This window comes from Neolamprologus brichardi, chromosome 5, assembly GCF_056152115.1.
Source record: "Neolamprologus brichardi isolate AB-2024 chromosome 5, ASM5615211v1, whole genome shotgun sequence".
Classification (NCBI taxonomy): Eukaryota; Metazoa; Chordata; class Actinopteri; order Cichliformes; family Cichlidae; genus Neolamprologus; species Neolamprologus brichardi.
The window spans coordinates 3,615,048-3,637,871 of NC_142108.1; the positions used below are offsets into that span (position 1 = coordinate 3,615,048).

General features: G+C 42.6%; 1 protein-coding gene across 2 annotated transcripts in view; it reads right to left on the minus strand.

The window, feature by feature from the left end:
• Window positions 1-240: 240 nt before the first annotated feature.
• Window positions 241-22,824, minus strand: part of phactr3b (phosphatase and actin regulator 3b) — a 62,394-nt gene continuing 39,810 nt past the window's right edge. For both annotated transcript variants that reach the window (XM_006800173.3, XM_006800174.3), the window contains exons 9-13: window positions 3,540-3,595; window positions 2,326-2,387; window positions 2,037-2,177; window positions 1,232-1,308; window positions 241-825 (exon numbers count right to left, since the gene is read on the minus strand). In XM_006800173.3, the coding sequence (XP_006800236.1) occupies window positions 810-825; window positions 1,232-1,308; window positions 2,037-2,177; window positions 2,326-2,387; window positions 3,540-3,595 (352 nt within the window). In that variant the 3' untranslated portion in view covers window positions 241-809. The remainder of the gene's footprint in view (window positions 826-1,231; window positions 1,309-2,036; window positions 2,178-2,325; window positions 2,388-3,539; window positions 3,596-22,824) is intronic.

Sequence of the window (22,824 nt, forward strand, 5' to 3'; positions counted from 1 at the left end):
CCAACTAATTGCTGCTTCATCTGATGTCACTCAAATGTTATAAATCTAAAACTGACATAAATCTAGGGGATTACAACCCATTCATCAGCCGTAGCCAGCTATCATCCGTCAGCCTAATTCTGACCTCTGTGAGGAAAAAAAACGTTGAATCACATTTCTAAAATATCCCACATATCTCTTGTGCTTTTTGATATTAAAATATGATCTGAAACACACACAATGTACACAAGACCAGGAGAGTTTGTTTTTACAAATTTGAAAGCCTGTATTGTGCAGACAATAAATAGTGCTTACAAAGGGATTTTCATCTTGTACACAGACAAGGTTTCTGTTTAAGAACATGTACACTGTCGATATGAAAATCATCATCAACTGAATCAGCGAGACTCCGACACAGCTCGGGGATGTGACTACTGATACTGGAGTGGGATTGGTCGACTCGGTCACATGCACGTGCCCCCCCTCCCCCGTGTCAAAAAAGAGCGTCTTTTAAAAGAGTCCGTTTACAAAAACAAAAAGAAGTCAATGCTTTGTTTATTATGGCGAATGCGCAACCTCAGCTCGTCCTGCTCCGCTGACAAGGTGAAGTGAGGGTTAAGGAGATGGTCTTCTGAGCAGAAGTGGAGCTTGCTGCGTGCCCCCCTCCCCCCGTCCTTCTGCTGGCAGATCCATTTCTAGAGACATAGCCTCCAAAGGTTCAACGGACCCAAATATCAGGACACCCAGTGGCTGCAGGCCAATGGAAGACTTTGTGCAAGGTCTTCACTGACGGAACCAGATTTAAGCAACTCTTCACAGAAGAAACCTTGCTAAGGCCGGTGGAACCTGCGAAGCAGAAAAGGGGGGAAAGAGTGAGCATGGTTTCATCAATCAACAGTCCTATTATTACCAAATGGACAGGGCACTTAAAAAAATGGGGTCTTGCGTAAGCACAACCCCAGCTAATTCTTTTTTTTTAGCTACAGACAGTCCTGACACAAGCAAAACGTAAGCTGAATATGTGCGGACATTCATTATAGCCGAGAGGTGGTGCAACTTTTTTTTCCCCCCATCTCAGGGCCCCGGCTGCAGCTAAATTTAAGCTCTACTCTGCAGGGTGTGCACTCATTGATGTTGAATAATGCACTTTCCATTCTTTGCACAATGTCACATCGAACCCTGTCCGCTAATAGTAAAGCTAGCAGAAATATAAAGAAAGGAAGCACCAGTGACGCCGTGCTCACACACTGACCTTGTCAGATGCTTGCTCGAAGAATGAACTTCCATCTCGTTGCTTTTGAACTCGTTCAGCTCCTTCCGTATCGCCGCCTGCGAAAACAAAAGCAACATCAAGCGTGAGCCCAGGTGTGCCCTCCCTCGAAACCCGAAAGCGGTCGCTCAGGTGGTGGAGCTCAAATTAGGGGGGAACATCTGTTGTTTGGGCTCAGATTATGTAAGCTTACATGGATTTTTAGGAAGTGAAAAAAAAAGTGAAAGTGGCCCAAACTGAATGCAAATAAATGCGCATTAATGGGAAACCAGGAGCAACAATATAACCATCTTCCTCCTCTCACCCCTACCAGTCACAACAGTTGGGTGACCCTGCCTGAGCATGGTTCTCTTCCTGTTAAAAGGGAGTTTTTCCTTCCCATTGTTGCCAAGAGCCAACTTATAGTTCTGACTGTTGGTGTTCTCTCTGTTATTGGAAGGTCGTTACTTTACAGATTAAAGCACCTTGAGGCAACTGTTATTGTGATTTGGTGCCATATAAATAATTTGAATTGATCTGAATTATGTGATGGATTAACCAATTGCAAATTATACATTTATGAATATTTATTGGGTCAAGAAGAAACACTGTCCAATAGGATCTAATGATTGGCAATCATCCAACAATCAAATACCAGATGCTAAATCCTCTTTTTAAGACTTATAAATATCCTCCAAAAAAGGGGACAACACAACAATTAAACAAAAAACAAAAAACAAAAAAAAGGTAGATGTTTAAAGACTCTGTGCTTTAAAAAAAACAACAACAGTGAAGAAGTTTCAGCTACCTTGTCAGCAGCTGACAGTCTGGTCCAGGGCTTGTCGGCTCTCCTGTCATAGTCCTGAGCTTTGGCCACTTCCACATAGTCGCTGAAACGAATTAGGATCTTTCTGTCCCGCAACTCATCTACCGTCGGCCGCTGGTTCAACTGGAAAAAAAAAGAAAAACAACCAAATGGTTTCAGCTTATTCATGCAATCAATGGAATTGGTGATAGAAGCTAAATATTTTTTATAAAGCAACAGTGAGTGTGCTGTTGGGGTTCCTGCGGTGAACCCAAACATGGGAAATTCTTACCTTTCTGTTCAGCCGCTGTTTGATCTCCCTCCTCTCCTCCTGCTCAGTCTGGTCATTTCTCTCTGTTGACACATGAAAGGACAAACATTAGATGTGAAAAATGAGGCAAAATGATAAACGCACAGGTAATCTGTCTGTGATTAACAGAGCCAGTGTGTCTGATCCTCCTCGCAATCAATATCTCCTCGTGAGCCAGCGTGCAGCAGCGCTCAGGAGAAGAAGGAATGCAAGTCAGTCAGAGAGCGAGACTGGGGCAGATTAGGCCTCTAATAGGATTCATCTTTATTATACAGCCCAGAGATCCCTCGATGTCACTTCATTTATTTTTAATCTCTTGTTTCATTTGAAATTTTGGTCAACTAGTCTGGCAGCTTAAAGCGGGGCTGGCACCTGAGCGCATTTCTTTCTTTTTCATTCAACAGGAAAACACGATTCCAAATATTAAAATTTTTTGAATGTTCTGTGCTAGACAGTGCGTGTCCTCATGCCAAAGGGGTAGCTGTTTGGCTTAAACACATGCTCCTGTGTGGAGAGAGAAAGGGGCAGCTGTTGAGGGCTCACAGGTGGCTCAGAGACACACAGATGTACAAAATCTAGGTCTCCTCACTCACTCTTTCATAAGCGTTCTGTTCTTTCAGGGCAGCGGGACTAATTCCACTGCTTGGAGCGCTACAATCAAACAATTTCTTGCTGCAAAAATGCAGTTAGAACCACAGTGAAGTATGTTCTTATTACTGGGACTGCACGGGAACAATTTCCACATAATACGTGGACACTGTGTAATCAGAGGGGGACCGTTATCTGCTGAAAAAAGAGAACTTGGCCATGATAACTACAGCCTCCTACAAACAAAAAGCAGAGCTGCCATTCTCAATTCAATTCAATTCAATAAAACTTTATTGATCCTGAAGGTTGACCCCGAAGGAAACTGGGTAATGACTGATTATGAAGCTTTCCGTCATTATCCACTTATTTAAAAATATTATCTATTCCTCCATGTGGCATGAGAGTCCAAAGTAACTTATTAAAGTAGTATTAAAGATATATGAAACGACCAAAATCTGAAATAAATAAGAAGTGGACCATTAAGTCAATGTAAACTCCGGGAGCACCTGACTGTAATATTACAATTAGGATCAGAAACTTCGTTTTTTAAGATGCAGGCCTGCCGTGAAGTGGGAGTGGAAAGCTCCGTGGATGCTCGCTTTACTTACGCTTCAAAATGTTCCGGCTCTCCAGCTCCTCCACTGCCGGCCTCTGGCTCAGTCTCCTGCGGAAAAACACCAGAATTACGTTCTGGACCATGTTTTCCTCCCACAGCACCCGTCAATAGTCTTTTCAGTCCTTTCACTGCTACTAGCACTTGGCGCGCTTGTGCCGGTGCGCAGAGCGCCGAGATCCGCGCATCCAAAACGCGTTCCACCTCGAGTCCGACGCGCTGCTCGTTTTGGTCTTTGAAGTATTACAACTCCACATCGGGAACTCAAAGTCAGGCCCCGCGTTTCGCAGCTCCGTGGAAAGGAAATAATGTGAGATTGTCCCTGACAAAGCTGCTCCGTTTGGAGGATGCTCGAGCAGAAGCTGAGTTTAGAGAGCGAGGAGCGCTGGTTGGCTGCTCGCTGGAGTCCCCGCGGACGTTCGGAGGATGAGGAGAGAGCTCTGCGATGCGCGCTGAGTGGACTGAGAGCGGTGCAGCACCGCCTGCCTCCTTTTTAGCTCACTACTAATGTGAAGGGGTGGGACTGAGGAGGAGATTCCCTGTGTACCCACTCACACGCAACACACGCACACACACAGACGGCTGCCGTGAAGCGAGCTGTTCTGTATTGAAACACGGTTACAGGATCAGGGACATTTCCAGGAATTTAACATGGGGTGGTAGAGGAGCATCAACGAAAGAGGGGCTTAGAAGAAATATATAACAAAAGGGGAAAAAAGAAAATTACTGCCTAAAATTTAGTGGACAATTTAGCAACTAACAATGCGGTTTTTTCTTTTATGGACAGACTAAATACGCGTTAGTAACGACATTTTAACGACAAAAAAGCTATAAAATGCAGATCTGTTAGTTTATTCTCATTAACTGTTTGATTTTTTGTAAGGTAAAGATGCTACAGCCATACAGAGAAAATCCCTCTGAGCAATCACTTGGGACAATGAGAAGGAAAAACTCCCTTTTAGCAGGAAGAAACTTCCGGAACCAAATTCAGAGAGCGGTTGGGAGCGCAGGACAGGCCAGAAACATTTATTTAGCGCAAGCATTTCAGAAAACCGTGAAAGCTTAACCCCATTTGAAATCCTAAAATTGTGCGTTCTGCCCACTTCTTAAGACTTTTTCATTTTCAGCAAAGAAATGTAAGACAAAGGAAACATCCACACTGTTGACAACCTCCAAGCAATACATTGTTTGGCATTTGTTTTCCAATAAATTCATTAAATAAGTAACTGTTCTGCAATTGACTGGCCTAATCAGTCCAGCACTAACAATGCAGTCATGTGGGCAGATGCTCAGTCCTACATACAAGCTGTACTCATGTGTTAATTCCTTGCAGCTTTTGAGCGGTTTGACAGACTCAGATTTCTACACCATTCAACATCATCTGATGTTTATGATTCCCTTCTATCATACATTTCCACCCTGCCACCTATACATATACAGATTCATAGAAAATGTTCATTTTTTCTGATTCTGTTTGCATTTAGTTCTTTCAAAATAGGCTCAAGGTATTAAAAAGAAATCCTTGTTGGCTTCTACTGCTCTTTGCATATGTAGGACAGCATTAACAGACTGTCCAGCTGCTCAGAGGGAAAAAATCCAGATGTAACAGCAGTTACAGCCACTAATGTGATGCAAAGTGATCCTGAACACTGAGCGGAGAAGAAGCACCTTCCCTCATTTAGCAAAAGGTTAAACTCTGCTGTCCCACTTTGTGTACAAAATAGCGCATCGCTGACCAAAGATTGTCTGAGGGAAGATAATTCACCGTGTGGCACAGTCATAGCAAGCATTTACATACTGTACTCCTATCACCTCCAACAGACACATCGATATCTAGCTGATGCAGTCAGTTTTTACGTCTCCTTAATCCAGTACAACTGTCATTCATATCATATTAACGATTAAAAGCAGCCAACTTAAGTCAAAGTTCAGTAAATATCGGCATAAACATGAATCAGTGACTACTTTCAAATTCTGTTTTGAGTGCGTTGGGTAGCTGTTACTGTATCATGGTAAATGCATCATGTATGTATCAGAGTAGGACTGTGCAAAAGTCCTTGTACTTGACCATTTTCAGAGGTTTTGTTTGTTTACCAACTTAACACTAACCTATGAGTCATTCAACCATAAAAAAAAGGCATCAGACTCAAGGAATGAATCGATGTTTGTCTACACATAACAGACAACTTAGCAAAGAATCAGTTTTAAACAGTATCTTTAGACACTTTGTAACCATCAGTCTGTCTCATCATTCATTGTGTATTTCTGTACCTGAATCTATGGAAAATGCTGCAGATAACACAGTCTGACAGGCATAAACTAGTATTTTTTAACCCAATGAGATATTAGCTGAAAATTTGGTATATCTTATCATGGTGTGCATTGCGTCTTTAAAAAAATGTGAGGAAACTGGAAAAGCGGAGGCCAAAAAAATGCACCAAGCAAATAACAGAAAAATTTCACAAGCTGCAGCATTTGTAGCGCAGGCCTAAAATACGCCCGTCCTGTGATAGCGTCAGCTGTAACTGGGATCTCAGACGACTAGCAATACAGGACCACAGACGCGGCGGCACTAGAGGCCTGCAAGGAGTCAGCGTGCTAAATGGAGCGGAGCTGTACTTGGATGTGTGGCGTACAGCACAAAACCGTTCAGGTCAGCAGCACTTCCCTTGGTTCGCAGAGCAAGTCATATGAGCTGCAGCAGGCAGGGTATCAGATGTATTTAGCGTTAGAAAATTTAGGTGCAGTGGATTAAAATCAAATACTTAATGCAAGCTGCATAAAAGCACGAGTGAGTCAGCCTGTTTTTGTATTTTGCCAAAAAATCCTAATGGGCTATTAGTCACAGACTCCTGCAGCGATGTGCGCTTCACAAGTGCTCGCCCACTCTGTTTGGGCAGAGGTAAAAGTTCCTTGTTTGTTGAAGAACTCACAAGCATGTCAAAGCGATGAGCCGCCTGTAAGAGCAGGGGCTGATGGGAATGTCAGCCCATAAAAAGTGGAGGAGAATGGGATGAGTCAGGCGCCACGGGCCAGGCGGCGGCCTGCTACTGCCCACTGAGGTGTGTCCTAATCCCTCGCTCCTTCCCCTCAGTGAGAGAGCCCGAGGACAGCGGTGCCACGCTCGGATCTGGAGTCTGAGTGAGCCCAGGATGGCCCTGGGGACCGAGGAGGTGGGGGTGGGGGCTTGTTGCTAAAGGAACCTTCTTTGTACCAGAAGCTCAATATTTATGTAACGTGGTTGTGGAGGACTCTGTTGTGTTTAAATGTTGACCTGGATATCTCTCTCTGTTGCTAGGTCCATCAAATATGAACGACTTTGAGGTCAGTCCTAGTTTGGTCAACAGTATATTCCATTACTGAGATCACTTCAAACTGAAACTCTATAACCTCTTAATTCAAGTTAGAGCAAAGCTCCAGTAAATAATTCAAACATCCACCAACTACCTTGTAAAGTTATTTTTCTCCTCAAAGCCTTGCTGTGCTATTGATGATCTATGAATGGGAGGCATTCAAACACTCCAAGACCAAGAATCAATTCTTTATCTAGACAGTTGTTGATCTCCAAGGCTTTGCCCTTTTCTTCAGGTCCACAGATCAAGTGAAGGATGATTTGTCGCTTTTGAACAATCTGCTGGGAGCACAGTGTGCAAGAAACCATTTTATAATAGCTCAGTCTCTCTACAGGTTACTGTACGTTGGCTATACACTTTTCACAATGAAGGCAGAACAGCATGAAATCAACCAAACCCTTCCAAACTAAATTCATTCTCAATCATTTCACTATCCCAGATCAGGTCCCGGGTGTGTAAACATGAAAACAAAGAGCCTTGTGATTCACACGGGACAAACTGATCCTTGTAGCAAAGCTTCCATGTTGATACCAAAACTGATGGTGACAGGTACGCAACAACTTCTGTAGGTGTTCTTGATGATATTTTAGAGCTTGTCGTTTCCTGTAAAATGACTAATCATCCTGCAGGATGCAGTGTTGCATCCTGATTTGACACGAAACACATATGAATATGTGTCAGCAGATAGCCTTCACTTGTTTAAATTGTTGTACTCTGTTTGCAATAAACAACTCGTGGTAAATGCAGGAAGCTGCCATGACAATAGAAACATAAGCTTTTTTTAGTGGCATTCTGTGACCTGGTGTTGGCACAACAGATAAACTGACCATATATAGTAAAGTGTAATGTAGATGTTATGTAAAAGGGCAAAGAAATTAGGGTTAAACTAAGTGACTGAAGTGATTACCAGATGAAGGAAAGAATACACTTGCTGACATATGACCTTCTTAAGCCTGGAAAGTCCACATGTGATCAAAAGTTAATACAGTTAATGTCGGCAAGTGAACATGCTCACAAAGCATGTATAATGTTTACTTTGGTTTAAGACCAGATATCTGCAAAATCACATTCAAATCTGTGTTTTTCACTAATTAGCAAAGTTTAGCATGCTAAAATTAACAAAGTCCAGCCAATCAAAGACAAAGGTAAATATTGAAAAGTTAAATAAGGCAAACACATTTAACCAACTTAAAAATAAACATTTAAACATCACAGTTTAGACAATATAAATGTTTTTGCCAAGTTTTTACTGTCCATGAGACAAAATAATACTTACACAGCCATAGCAAGCCATGAAATAAGTGTAAAGGAACGCAAAAACATCGAGACGAGTGGTGATAGACAAACTAGCGCACCAACATCTTAACTACAAGCATGGTTAAAATTCTTTATCTGATTTTCTTTAGCAATGGATATCCATTAGTCAACATAGCAGATGTAAAAATCTATTTCTGATTCTGCATAATGACCAGTCTAACAGTCAACTTGAGGACCACAATCAGTCCTAGATACTGCATGTACAAAGGCCAGACTGTAACAAAACAACTACACTCTATTCTCTATGGCTGCAGTTGTAGCAGTGGGTGACAGGCAAATAAAAATAGCCGTATGTCACATCTTTGATCGTCAGCGATCTAACCCTAATTTGGCGTGAGGCTGAAAAGAAAATCAACCAGTGATCAGAGTGGGTGCAAAGGCTTTCAGACTTTTGGCATTTCAATGAGAGGGTTCTCACAGCTAGAACTCTAGAGGGGGAAAAAGCCATTGTATAACGTTAATTACTGCTTGTGGGACAGGGACGGTCTACAGTAGTGACAACATGTAATTTGAGGATTTCGCTTTATGCCATATATGTGCAGGCTGTGTCATCCGGTGCTTACGTCTACCCAACTGTTTTACAGTATCTGCCAACTCCAGCCCTGTAACTGGAGTGATGCCCGGCTGTGATGCTGCTCACTATAAAGACACAAATAGAAACCGGAGGGGCACATTCTGAGAAAAGAGTCCCTCGTGTGAAACCACAAAAACGAGAACTACACACTGGCTTCATTTTTTTAACACCTCAGCTGACGACAAAAATAAAGCGATGGCTCGAGGAGGGTGGGTCAGGTGGCTTTTGTCTCTGTAAAGTTGACCAGGGTTCTTTATTTTAAAACTGTACACTGTGATGTAATGTGGTAATGGGGTCTGATTTCTGGAGTTTGAGGAGAGGTCAAGTAGTCTGATTATGGGAGCGATGGTAGGAAGTGTTAATTATCACTGGCCAATTCACTAATCAACCTCCTCCAAATTTTTCATATTTTCCACAGCACTGAGAAAGCATTATTCATAAGTCCTGATGAAGATAAATATTTCATTTTAGTTCTGTAGCCTTTGACACTTGTGGTTATGCCATTCTTATCCGGTCTTTGGGTCTGACGATATTAGCAGTTTCCGGGTCCAAACTCCACCTCAGGTTCCAAAGTCCAAGGAGCACTGCAGCATCACTGAGAGTTAAAAAGTGTCTAAATCTTTAATAAAAAAGATCAGTGTGGCTGCTCTACCAGGTGTAGCAATTAAGTTATCCAACCAGGCATCCATCAAAGCAGAATTTATGAAATTTAACGGAGTTAGAAGTTAGCTCGCTAGTTTCCACCTAAACATAATATATCATGTTCTGACTGAGGGATTTCTGAAAAAATTAAAACGTACAGCTCTGCTATCACTTCCGACATAAATGAACAGTGTTGGGGAGTAACGGAATACATGTACCGCCGTTACGTATTTAAAATACAAAATATGAGTAACTGTATTCCGTTACAGTTACCGTTTAAAAAGGTGGTATTTAGAATACAGTTACTTTGTTGAAATAAATGGATTACACAGCGGTACTTCCCTGTTTCATATGGTCGCGGGTCAGGACTGTTTGGGTTTTGTTTGACAGCTACGTTCTGTTGTTCCAGGCGGCAGCGTTACGGTTGCCATGGTTACAGGGTGACGCTCTCTCTCTGCGTGTTTCCTGGGTGAGAGAGCGCCTGCTGTTGTTGTTGTGTTAAGCTAATAGGCAGAATGCTACAGGTATAGCTCTAAAGAATGTAGCATCATAGGCAGTGTAGTCCGTGCTGCAGGGAGAATGGACTGCCATACACGTTATGTGTCTGTGAGCGAGGGAGGGAGAAAAAGGAAAAGTATGAGCTGTCATCGAGCAAAAACGGGAGCTGGAAGCATGTAAATATAATAATAACCACTGCAGCCAAGAAGAGAGCCTGACGAGCCCAGTTGTAAGTAAGCTATTAAGACTCGACTGTACACCGTGTTCGTGTTTTCCTCCAAAAACAATAAGTTCCGTTGGAGCAGCCTTTCAACGCCTCTCTCTGTCTCTCGCTAGCAAAGTGACCCAGACAACAAAGTAAAGCTAGTTTTCGGCTACGAGCCCGACACAGAACCCACCGTATTAGTCAGAGGTCCTTTACTACGGTTCGGACCCGCGGACCTTCAGTAACAGTAATAAATCACAGCAATAGTACATTCATGTAGTTGTAAACAGCATGATAATATATTAAGTAATCCAAAGTATTCAGAATACGTTACTCTCATTGAGTAACGTAACGGAATACGTTACAGAATACATTTTGGGGCATGTATTCTGTAATCTGTAATGGAATACATTTTAAAAGTAACCTTCCCAACACTGTAAATGAAGACAGAAAACTGAACAGCAGTGACGTTTGTAGATTTACTGGAGTTGGGCTAGCTGGTATATAACGATGTGCTATGTGGTGGCTAGCTACACAGCTATGTTAGCATAACATAAACACAGCGAAGCTCAAGGATGAATGCTAACCTTTTTCCACTGATAAAAGTTGACGTGAGGGTTCCCAACGCTATAAACGGACCAAACTTCAGTCAGGAGAACAACTGAGATAATCCATCCACAATACGAGGTTAGTCACTAATTTACTGCTGCATGGGCTGGGCTGTAGTTACATCGTAAGGTTTTAAACACTAACCTCTAAAATGAATAGTGATAATAAAAACCAAGAGAGTCTGACAGTGATCACTGCCTTTTTTAAAATAAAAAAAATTAAAAAGTAATTAATTAATTTTTTTAGGGGCTTGTTCAGATTAAATAGAACAAGATGCAAAGCATTAAAACATGTTAAAAAGACAACAACCTTAATAAACGCACAGTAGTTTGGTCCCAGAAGCAGAGTTCATACATCATCACTTAAACACCGGGTTGGCATCTCTGTCACTGCTCTCAAATGGTTTTTACTCTACTGACATTCAGAAGCCATATTAATAAATATGTCGTCTTCTGCTCCTCTTGTATATGGGGTCCCTCATGTGTCGTTGTTTGGACCACTGCTTTTTTCATTTTATGTATTACTGCTGTCTTGTGTATTTATTCATATTATTTGTATAACTGGAGGACCCTTACAATATAAAGCGCCTTGAGGCAACCACTGTTGTGATTTGGCGCTATATAAATAAAATTGAATTGAACTTAGAGCTTTGAAAGCATCTCCCACCATTGCTATGCTGAGGATACACAGCTCTATTTGTCTGTTAGGCCTAACAACCCTTAGCAGCCTCTCCTACCTTAGTGAATGCTTTATTGCTATTGCTAATTGAATGCCGTAAAATGGCCTCATTCTCAATCCTGTCAAAAATGAAGATCTTGTGTTTACTCCTGCTGTCGCGTCTGCAGAGGTCAGTTATTACATCACACTCCTTGCAATCAAGATAAATTGATCTGCTGTGAATCCAGGCTGCCGCTGAGATCTTATTCTACACCTTATTCATCTCCAACCATCAGATGTGAGTCTGTGGATTGTTCTACACCGTGAGGCGGTTGCATCTATATTTTAGAACAGCCTTCCTCAGTGCTTTCTTTAAACAGGTTCATGTTTCCTTCACGTTAGCCAGCAAATAATGTGGGAAAAGTTCACATCTAATGTATGTATGGAAGTATGCACGTAGAAACAAATGTAAGGTATGTTTTCATCTAAACTGTGAAGCACTTGATAACTGTGTGCTTTAAAAACTGCTACACAAATAAAGTTATTATTATTGTCATCAGGAAACCCTGAGTTTCTGTGTGCTTCACCACGCAGGCCAACCTCCGGTAGATCACACGGGTTCTTGTTTAGTTTGTCATTTCTCCGTGCAGTGTAGAAATAAGGCTGTTTGTCGTCTAAATTCCTTGAGTGCTCTGTGCTGACTGGACGCACGGGCACCATAACACCTGCTACAATATTCTCTGCACGCACAACTGATGAAACAGGCAGGGTTATTCCTGCATAGAGGAATTTCTGGAACTCCACCATAACAGGTTGTAGCCAATATCCAAAACTTACAGACTTCGGCCAAACAAAAAGACGTCGAGTCATTGAATCAATCGAGTGACTCAAGAATGCAACGTCCATTTTGGCCCAACGTCCACATGTTGCTGCAGAGTCTGAATTCTATGCAAATTCACTTTTTTAAGAAGCTGTTTTGTAAATTTAAAGTTTTTGGTATAACATTTGCACTCCCTTCATTTTGCTTCTACACCTTTATATGCTTTACTATTAAAACGATAACATGTGGCTAGCTAATGTTAGACACAGTTCTTACACCTCTTTGGTGCCCTCCTGTATTTAGGCTTTGACTGAATCCTTACTTCTACTATCATACATGCAGTCCTGTGTTATGATAATATTAACAAGAAATTCATGTCATGACATAAAAACAGCTTGCTGTTTAAATATGAAACAGCGTGTTACAAAAACAACTATAGCATCATGTGATTTCTATACACGAACAAGGACAGTTCTAGAGGACAAAGGACACTTGATGACATTGCCTGCACAGTTCAGCAGAAAATTTGCTCCAGTGAATAAAACATCTTATCTTTTGCAGGTCAAACAGTCCCAAACGAGATAAGAGCAGATAAAAGAAGAGTGACTGGTCACACTTATTAGGAGTTATTACATTGATTAGATTCTCGTGTTATTTTTCTTTCCTGAGGTTTGGACATTTGGAACTGCTGGAAATGGTTTTTTTGCATCACGTACACTACACAACAAAGCAGCAAGCCTTGCTTTTGTCGACTGCACTCTTCGCCGCTGTGAAAGTCCTCAAGACTCACACACTTCTGCTTCTAGGAAAGTAATCTTTTTACCAAGCAAACTTTTTTTTCTTGCCTGCAGGACAGAAAAAAAAAAAGAATAGGAGTGAGGGGGGAAACCCAAGGAAAGCAATCATTAATATTTCATGTCGGCTGAAACAGATTATAAAACTGAAAGTTTTCTCAGCTGCAAGGAAGAGCAGCCTGCTGCCATCTGACAGCCTCGGTTGCCTGGAAACTGCTATTGTGTCAAATGCAGCACATGGTGATATCATTTGAAAGGAAATCCTTTTATGTCAGTGGAATGATTAAATTAAGCCCGGCTTTCTCAGCTGTGGCACTCGAACGCTTGTCTTTCTTTACTTTGAGGACTCTAGCTCTGTCCGAATGTAATGATTGCCCACTAAAGTGATCACAGATAGATAATAAGTACACTGTGGAAATGAGGTGTACTTGAAACTCCCAGCACTGGGATTCCTGAATGATAACACTGTTGTCTTGCAGTCAGCTGCTGTGTGGCCAGTAGCGCTCAGAGTTATTTATAGCAGTTCCGCACAGCAGCTGTGCTTAGTTACTCCATCCTACTTCACACAGTGAGATGAGGTGTCAGCAGAAATTGGTCTCTGTGCCACAAATGTCCAATTATTGGTTTCTCTGTGTCTCTGCAGAAGGAGGCAAACACTGAGTGGGCTCCTGTCATCATCACTATTACTGCTACTGCTGTGTCTTCCTTCCTTCTGCCTTCCTCTTCCTTTAGCATAACTTTTAATTTGAAATACCCCAAAGAGACCAGGCGTGCTGAGTGGAGTTTTATCTCCATGGACATTTTCACTGAGGATGACCCCACAGCAGAAATAATCCTGTTAACCGAGCTAACGAGCATGGCTGAGGAGGTTAATACTGCTGTGCTAAATTATTTCAGCACAAATTTGAATTGCAAAGACAAGAAGTGTTTTTATAAGAAGCAGTCACATTCATTGATATAATCTTGTTATGTCAGCTCATCTTGATAGTTTAACTAGTTGTACGTGTGTACACTGAACCCTGGAAGTCAGGACGGCGAGAGCATCCAACAGCGATGGGGTCAGTCTGTTGTTTCAGATAGTGGTTTGTCTTCTTTGACCTTTGGATCTCGACACAGTAAATGACGTGTTCGAACTCATTGCAGCAGAAAGGCATTTTCTTATTGATTCCAGCTGGAGGCACAAATCCCCACTGGGGTTGCGTCCGGTGTAAAACTGTGACAAATCAAACATGCCGCTGTGGCAACCCCTTGTGACAAGGGAGCAACCAAAAGTAGCAGTGCTATTAATTACAGATGGATAGTTTTCAAACACTTAGCTGCCTAGCTAATGAAAATGACAACTCAACAGGCCAGTGCTACAAATGATCTACCACCGGCTTTAACGCATCAGACCTCATCAGAACACAACCTGCTTAAAGATACACACATGCTGCTTTACTGTACCCATTCACACAAACAGTTTTTTTCCTATGTCTAAATGCTATTTAACATTCACAGCAACTTGGTATCAACCCACCAACCTTCTGATTATTAGACCTGCGATCCCACACAGAGGGTAAAAGAACTTCCAGCCTTTACGTTTAGAGTGATACAGAGTGCTAAATACGTGTTTTTGCTAATAGTAAATCATCCTTATTCATAATCAAGCAATATAATCAAAGTACAAGTCTAATCGATATATTGAATGTAGCGACTTCCACAGTCGCTAGAGGCCGGGGATGAAGCCCGCCTATTTGCCTGACGCGCTGTCAAGTTTACGCAATAATGCGAATGGTGGAATTGTTCGCTTGTTTATTAAACTGTTTACAAAGTAATGTCATCTCGCGATTTAGACTCTTACAATGTCACAGGCTCTAATATGACAAGACAAAACATGTTGTGAAGCGGTCAACAAAAACTACGGCTACCCAGCCCTCCTCTGTCAAAATCAAAACCAGTGAATGACAGACTGACAACGCCCTCTTAATGTCACCGCTAGCACCCACGTGACTCCCATTACACCTCACCATAACAACCAAAACAAATGAAAACCCAGTGATCATCAAAACATTCAATATATTCAATTATGGCTCCTACATTGAATGAATAAGAAAAATGGTTCTAATATCTGGATTGTATTGGAGGTGCCGGGTCAAAGCTCCACAGAGTAAATGGTTTGAAGATAGGAGCCTGAGATGGGTAAGTTACTACCATATCTGTGCATCTGTGCAGTGGTTCTCAGTGAGATCCACCCCTCTCTTTTCACATCTGGATTAGGCAGATGAACGCAGTCCATCTGTTTATCCCCCATGAACATTATTGTGCACATATACATTACTGCCTTTTCCTGCACGGTCAGCTCCAGGGCCAGTCACATCACAGGTACACACAAACAAACAATGGATGTAAAAACTCGCCCTCCTAAAAGCAGCAAAACACTCCCGCAGGGAATTCAGGTCACTGACGCTTCAGGCACTTTTTTCTAAGTCATCAGATGCATGATCACTACCCTCTCATGACCTTACACGGTCTGCAGAAGGGCTGCAGCACAATCTCAGCAGTATGATAAAAGAAGTGTTTACAGAGTCACATTTATGTAAGCAATGATGTCCTCAGCTGAGGGCACAGGCTGAGGGTGCCTGCATAAAAGCCTGCACAGGACACAGGACAGAGGTGCAGGTCATGCAGTAAACTGTGGTCTGCTCTCCAAAAATAGAACAACACAGAGGGCAATGGTGTCAGTTTGATCAGAGAGAAATGACCAGCAGAGAAAGCACAATCTATTTATCTGCAGGGCCCGGGTTAAAGGGAAGGGAAGCTGGGCTCTGACGTAGACAGGCCATTGATTATGGGTGCCGCTGCAGCATTTCGCCACTGAGAGCTAAATTTAGAAAGAGAGGGTTCCCTTCTGCTATCCTGGGCCAGCCTGCTGCTCTGCATTCTGCTGCAGAGCGCCGTGCTTAAGTAATGCAAATCAATGCAACATGGTCTGTGCGCTTCGGTGAATATCAGTGCAAGTGTTGCATCACAGCACACATGAAAATACAACAACGCTCTCACACATTCTGTGCTGACTGCCTTTAAAGACAACAATCCTGATTCATGGTTGTCAGTCTGACACTGTTTCGTGACTTAATGAGCCTCCTACGATGCTTAACAGCAATGCAGAGTTTCTTAACTGGATTGAAACCGCCATAATGTAGTTAATGCATTCCTCCAAAAAGCATATGTGTAAAGGAACAGAGCTGTGAGGTGGGAGGAACTATTTCGGGAATCCCCGGGTCTATCCGTTTTCTCCCACAGATAGGTGACTCAAAGTTGCACCACTTCTACTGCTTGGATCTGCTTTACACTGTTTACAAAGCTGGTATGAAAACAATATATCAGTAATGACTTGCATTTTGGTAGGAAACATTCAAACACCAAGCTACATTACTGACATAAGTTCTGCAGCCTGCTATTTGTTTAATCTTACTGCATGTCAATGTATATATTTACAAAGCAGCTATAAAATGTTTAGTTATAAAAACAAAAACATTTTGAGGTGGTTTAATGTGACTCCAGTTAGATTAAACTGCATTTCAGCCCTGACGCTCATGCTACTCAAATCAGATTTGTGCATCTTTTGCATCAGTTGCCAAGCAAAATTCAGCAATGGTGTCACAATCAGAGCAGGAGAATCCAAAGTGCTGCAAGTAAAACCTAAGGAGGGCGACACAGAGAACAGCAGTGTGTGGACAAATGCTAAAATCAACTGTGTGTACATACAAAGAAGAATCTGCACTACACTGCAGGGTAGTGGACTAGCAAAACAATGGGCAATACACAATTAAACACAAATGCAATGGGTGTACGAAACTTTTTGTGGGGGGGGGGGGGGGGGGGGGGGGGCACAAACATCTGTGGGGAAATCTTGAATTGTTTGCATGTAGGACAAACTCCGATAAACTACGTTAAAGAAACCTGGTATTGTCACCAGCACACCTGGGCAGATGTGTAGTTGATGAAAAGTATATTTTTAACACAGCAATGGCTACAGATACAACCTGAATACTTCCCAATAACAGCGTGAACAGTGTTTCCTAAAGAATCTGGAATTTCTTCACTAGGGTGGAAATCTTTAAGTGATAAACAAAGTGTCATGATATGAATGCTATAGCTACATCATGCATTTACATTTCCTAGCACACACAACAACAACAACAACCCAAACAAGTCTTAGAGCAGTGTGTCTGTCTCCAATTGCAATTTATGGTTCTATCACACCAGAGTAAAAATAGAACAGCTATGAAAAAAGAAAACAAAAAACCTCAATGGTTGCCTGGTGATTGCATTTAATAACTGACAGCAAGTAGCTGCCTTCAACTCCAACTTCTGGGTGACCACTTTTGATCGCAAACAGATTGCACAGTTCATGTGGCGAGAAGGAACCCGTCTCCAAACAATTACAATCTGAAGGCAATCACTGTCAGACAGAGTGGCGAAGGTTTGCAAATACTTGCAGTTTCATTTGTAAACACAGCCTGCCAACAAATCGCAGCCAATCTGAGTCTGTCTGCGCCAATAAGTGCAACTGGTCTGCAACTGTTTGCAGCTGGGGCCTCAACTCAGCTGGTTGCTAACTGACTGCATTCTGGATATACTCCTATATTAAAGCAAAGCTGGCGAGTGCCTAAGTCATTTTGCAGTTAAACTCTGTCACTATTTGAGGAGGAATTTCTGAATTTACGAGGTTTAAATTTAAGAGGTTTCGTCTGCACACTGTTGCAAAACTTCAGTCTTCAATCGCTGTTGTCCCTCATGTGACTGAAGCATTAGGATCTGAAAAGGGAAAAACTTCAACAGTGTGAAGGTGGTTTAAGTACAAGAGGTCAGGCCTCAAAGAGTAAACTGTTGAGTACAACCAGGCTGTGAAGGAATAAGGAGGTACTGATTTGTGATCCAAATGTAATCAAATTACTCAACGGAACCTCGCTGGAGCACTCGCCATTTTCACGTCATATATCAGGACATATAGTGTGTGGCCTATACGTAACCGCAGAAAAGCAGGGCTGCAATCGACTGGTTAGAAAGTTCGATCCAAGACTCAACGTTCCAGGCAAAAAGAATTACAATAAAACTGTTTCCAGGGAAAACACTAACTAGGCTCCTTTTTTTTTATTAACGTTTGACGTTTGCAGTGTCACTGGATATTATGCTGTGTCCCTGCTATTACACTACAACGGCGCTGCTGGAACCTTGTTTCTAAAGAGTCACGTTCATCAGGTAGTCTGTCACATGCAGCTGACTGAGAAGTTGAATCAAAAGATCTTTTGTTGTTTCATTTTTCACTGTTAACACTATTAAATGCTGCTGCTTGCACGCTGCAATCATGATAAAATGTTCCAGATTTATTTTTAATATCGTGTGAAATACTGTTATCACAAATTTCCATGAAATAGCGTGATGTAGTTTTAAGGCTATATTGCCGTCCTGGCTGAGCTTCTAGTATTTAGACCACAAACATGCCAAAACTGCAGGATTGCAGATAATTCAAACTTCTGTCTCTGTTGTAAATACTGATGAAACCATTAAACTCTCTCTGCAAACAGCTTAGCACGTTGCTATCACCTCGGCTTCATCTATGTTTGCTTCTCAAACCTGTCAAAATGTGTAGTGCAGTTCTGCACTGGATCAGCTCAGGGCAACGTGCAGCTGTCTGTCATGTGTGCTGCTGCTCTGCAGATGACTCAAGGTGAGGACAACTGATTGTTCTGCGTCCCTAATGAAGGCTGTTCTGTTCCTGATGTTGCACAAACAGCTGTGCCTCCCAAGGCCCTTCACAGCTTCAACCAGGACACGCAGTGCTCAGCCACCTCCACAAACACAGCTCTGTTTGATTCAGCACGACTCACTCAATGCGACACATTAAGTGTGATTCACTCATCGCGGACACAATCACCGGTGCAGGATGGGTGTTTCAAGAGCAGGCACGGGAGAGGCCGAATCAGCGTTTGTTTACCGCTGTTGGGAGGGAGAGACTCATCACGTCCTGTGCCAGAATCCCGTGGTCAGCGGGACGGAGACGCTCGCAGACAAACATACGGTTCTGTTAACCTAAACAATGGCACGCCTGAGCTGTCCGCAGCTCTGACTCAGTTCATGTGGACCAGCCAGTCTGGGTCAGAGCTGAGCGAGGCAGCACCTGTGAGAAAGCCTGCAAACACAGCAAAACTCTGCAGGCACTTAATGGCTCGGATGGGACACTTGTTACAGTCCATCTGAAATTGAAGATTACCTCAATCAATACATGAAGGGTGCAGACAGTGCTCCCACTGTTTTTAACACCCAAGTCTCACTTTAGCTAGTTGAACGTTATAACTTCGCTCTCCTGTGAGGCTGGATGACAGAACAACAGCACAACTGAGCGTGGCCCACAGACTGGCTGGAACACTTTCTACACTGCCTCCATCGGCCAACAGAGCTCTCTGCAGGCAGACGGGCAAGCAGAGCGCACTCGACCATGAGTGTGACACTGCTTAAGCAAGCAGTATCACCTTTGGGGAAAGTGCTTCTCTTTTTACCATAAAGCAGCTGCCTTTATTGGCTGTTTGTTACTGCGGTTGTGTAAGACCTTCCAGGTTTGTCACTGATCAAAGCTGAGGTTGCATTGGTATGTGTTAAATCACTGTCTGTCTGTCTGTGAATCAGAGGTCAGCCACTGAGATCAGAGAAATCCTGTGAACATAAGCAGACACAATACATGAGTACGTCACTAAATGCTGCCTTTAGGCTCAGCTAGTCCCAAAAGCATCAAAATAACATTATATTTTGTGGAGTCTGGATGACGGCACCTACATAAAGCTTTCCTCTAATGCAGCAGTCCCCAACCTTTTTTGCGCCACGGACCGGTTTATGCCCGACAATATTTTCATGGACCGGCCTTTAAGGAGTCGCGGATAAATACAACAAAATAAAACGAGTACCGAAAAAAGAAGATTTATTCATAACACACGTGAAAAGACCCAGGAAAACCTTGTAAATGATAAAAACGATAACAAAATAACGCTGAAAACCGATAAAAACCCTGAAAACTATACATTTCACACCTGAGCCTCAACTCTCGCGGCCCGGTACCAAACGACTCACGGACCGGTAGCGGTCCGAGGCCCGGGGGTTGGGGACCGCTGCTCTAATGTTTGGCAAATTCCACTTTGTGAGTTGGACTCTCTCTGCTCGACCTCGAGCTGCACATCTTTTGATATTTTCTGAAATTTTGCTGCTTAAGTCTTCTAAAACCTGTGAACTGTGACACATACCACAACAGCTCTACAGACTGGCAGTGAAGTCACCGTTTTGGTGTCTGTCTTCACAGCTCAAAGCATTTCTCTGTCATCGTCTTGTGCTCTATTTATTTTTCAAGTACACCAGTGGCTTCCCCTTTCTTCTCGATGCGTGCACTTCCTGCGCTTTGACTCTTTTTTTCATGGTTGATCTGTTTTGAGGTCACAGCCAGCTCTCTGATCTTCATGTCAGTATAATTCAACTGCAGAATTTTTACCAGCAGATAACTTTGGCATCTGCTGGTAAAAAAGGGTTAGGGTTAGGGTTAGGGGGTTAGGGTTAGGGGTTAGGGTTTTTTTACCAGCAGATAACTTTGGCACATCTGAAAAAGAAGGCTTTACACCCAGTTGGCTCCTTGTTTAAAATGACACGATGTACTTTACTATGCCTGCTTTTGGCTCAATGTCTCATTTGAATCATAAACTGTATATAAAAGATGGATGTAGCCAATTGTGACGTCACCCACTGGTTTTTGCACATTGCGAATTAAAGGTGCAATTTTATTTTCATGGTCATCAACTTGTTAGTTTTGCTCAGCCAGAACTAGCTGAGAGATGAGGGTTTGAACTGTTATCAGCTATCTTGGGTATGCTTCTATTAAGGCCTGACTTGGACTTCTGCTGATGTAACCTACACAAGTGGCTGATGTCATTTAAGGCACTGCTGGTTAATTAGTATGTGGCCGCTCTGAGTGTTTATAGCTATGTCAGCCATGATAGAAATTAATAAAATGCTGGGAGGTTTTTCCCGCTCTTTCTCGGGGTTAGTTTTTCGTACATTCCCTCACGTCTATTCCGACTGTTACATTTGTGATTCCTTTCAATTCAATTCAACTTTATTTACATCACAAATCACAACAACAGCTGCCTCAAGGTGCTCATGTTGACATTTTATCGGTTATTATTCCTTATGCTGAGAGGATGATTGTTATACTGATAAATTTAAAAAAGGTGGTGAAAAAGTATCTGCGCAGGAGGAATCGAGGGCGTTGAACAGGCGAATCACAGCGGACGCGTGCGGCGTCGACTGAGGTGTAGTTACACTTCGAGGGTTCAGCTGTAGGTCACAGTTTGGGGTTTCAGACACCACTACAGCATAGATTTCCCCACTCCACAGTCGTGTGTAACTTAAGCCCAAATACAAGTACAACAGGTTAGTTACAATAAAATGTACCTATAAGGAGAAATTATTTGGGATTAAGAGTCTAAACAGCTTATTCCTACTATAAAGAGACGCATTTTAACAGGACAGTCTATGGAACCGACTCACTTTTGGATGAACTGAACTTGGCCACAGGTTGCTGCTTGGTTCAGAAACATAATTTAGTACCTTTGGTGTATGTGGAGGTTTATATACTGTATAGAGCTGCAGTTACAAAACTAATCGCTGCAGTAATGTAGCACACAGTGAACTGGGTTTTATCAGCAGGAACCTTGGCTCACAACAGAGCAGCTGACCTCTGTCCTTACCTAACACAGTGCACACACTGTTCATACCCAGAGCCCCACTGTTACACTGTGCACTTATGACACACAATTGATCGCTTTCTGTTTTCATTATGCAAGAGTGATCAGGAGTTGACTTTATATAAGTGTTGCTTGGGGTCAAGCTGGGTCTCACTGCACTGCCCCTGCAGAATAAAGATAAGTAAGTTTAGGGGAAAAAAGTCCACGAAGCCTTTTTTTCTATTTTGCAGTTACTTGCTGAAATGTGTCTGTGCACATGGAGGAGGCGTGCTTGGAACTCGTTTGGATTTGTGATAATTTCACGTATACTGCATGCAGGCATAGGAACGGTGCCTATCCAGACTAGCACGCAGCTGTGAGATGCCTCTGGTGAAAGCGCAGGAAAAAGGCACATTAAAAAGCACGATGCCAGGTTCAAAGGAGCTCATGAGAAGCATTATTTAGCCTGTCTGAATGTCTCCCTGCTTTACTCATCTCTCACAGTTACAAAGTTACAAAGCAGGGAGCAAAAGGCTTAGCTGTAAATTAATTAGGCTTCATCAAACACTCAGCGCCTTGTTTCCCGTCTCAGTGTGGGGAGACGGGAATGGAAAGCACCTCTCTCTCGGCTCAGACTCTTCATCTCTCTCATTAACTGCTCTGACCTGTGATGTGTTTGGATACGGAAGGAAATTACATCCAGGACATCAAGGGAGTTCACTGACTCCATGTGACGTTTCAGTTGCAAAAGCCTCTTGACTGTTAGTCTAATGACCATTTCTAGAGAAGCATTCAGATGGCAGGGTCAGAACTTGGCACAAACAACATGACAGGATGGATCCATCCTGCCCTGTATCAATGGTTCATGGTTGGTGATGGTGTAATGGTGTAGAGCAGCGGTCCCCAACCTTTTTTGCGCCACGGACCGGTTTATGCCCGACAATAGTTTCATGGACCGGCCTTTAAGGTGTCGCGGATAAATACAACAAAATAAAACTAGTACCGGTACCGAAAAAAGAAGATTTATTCATAACACACGTGAAAAGACCCAGGAAAACCGAGTT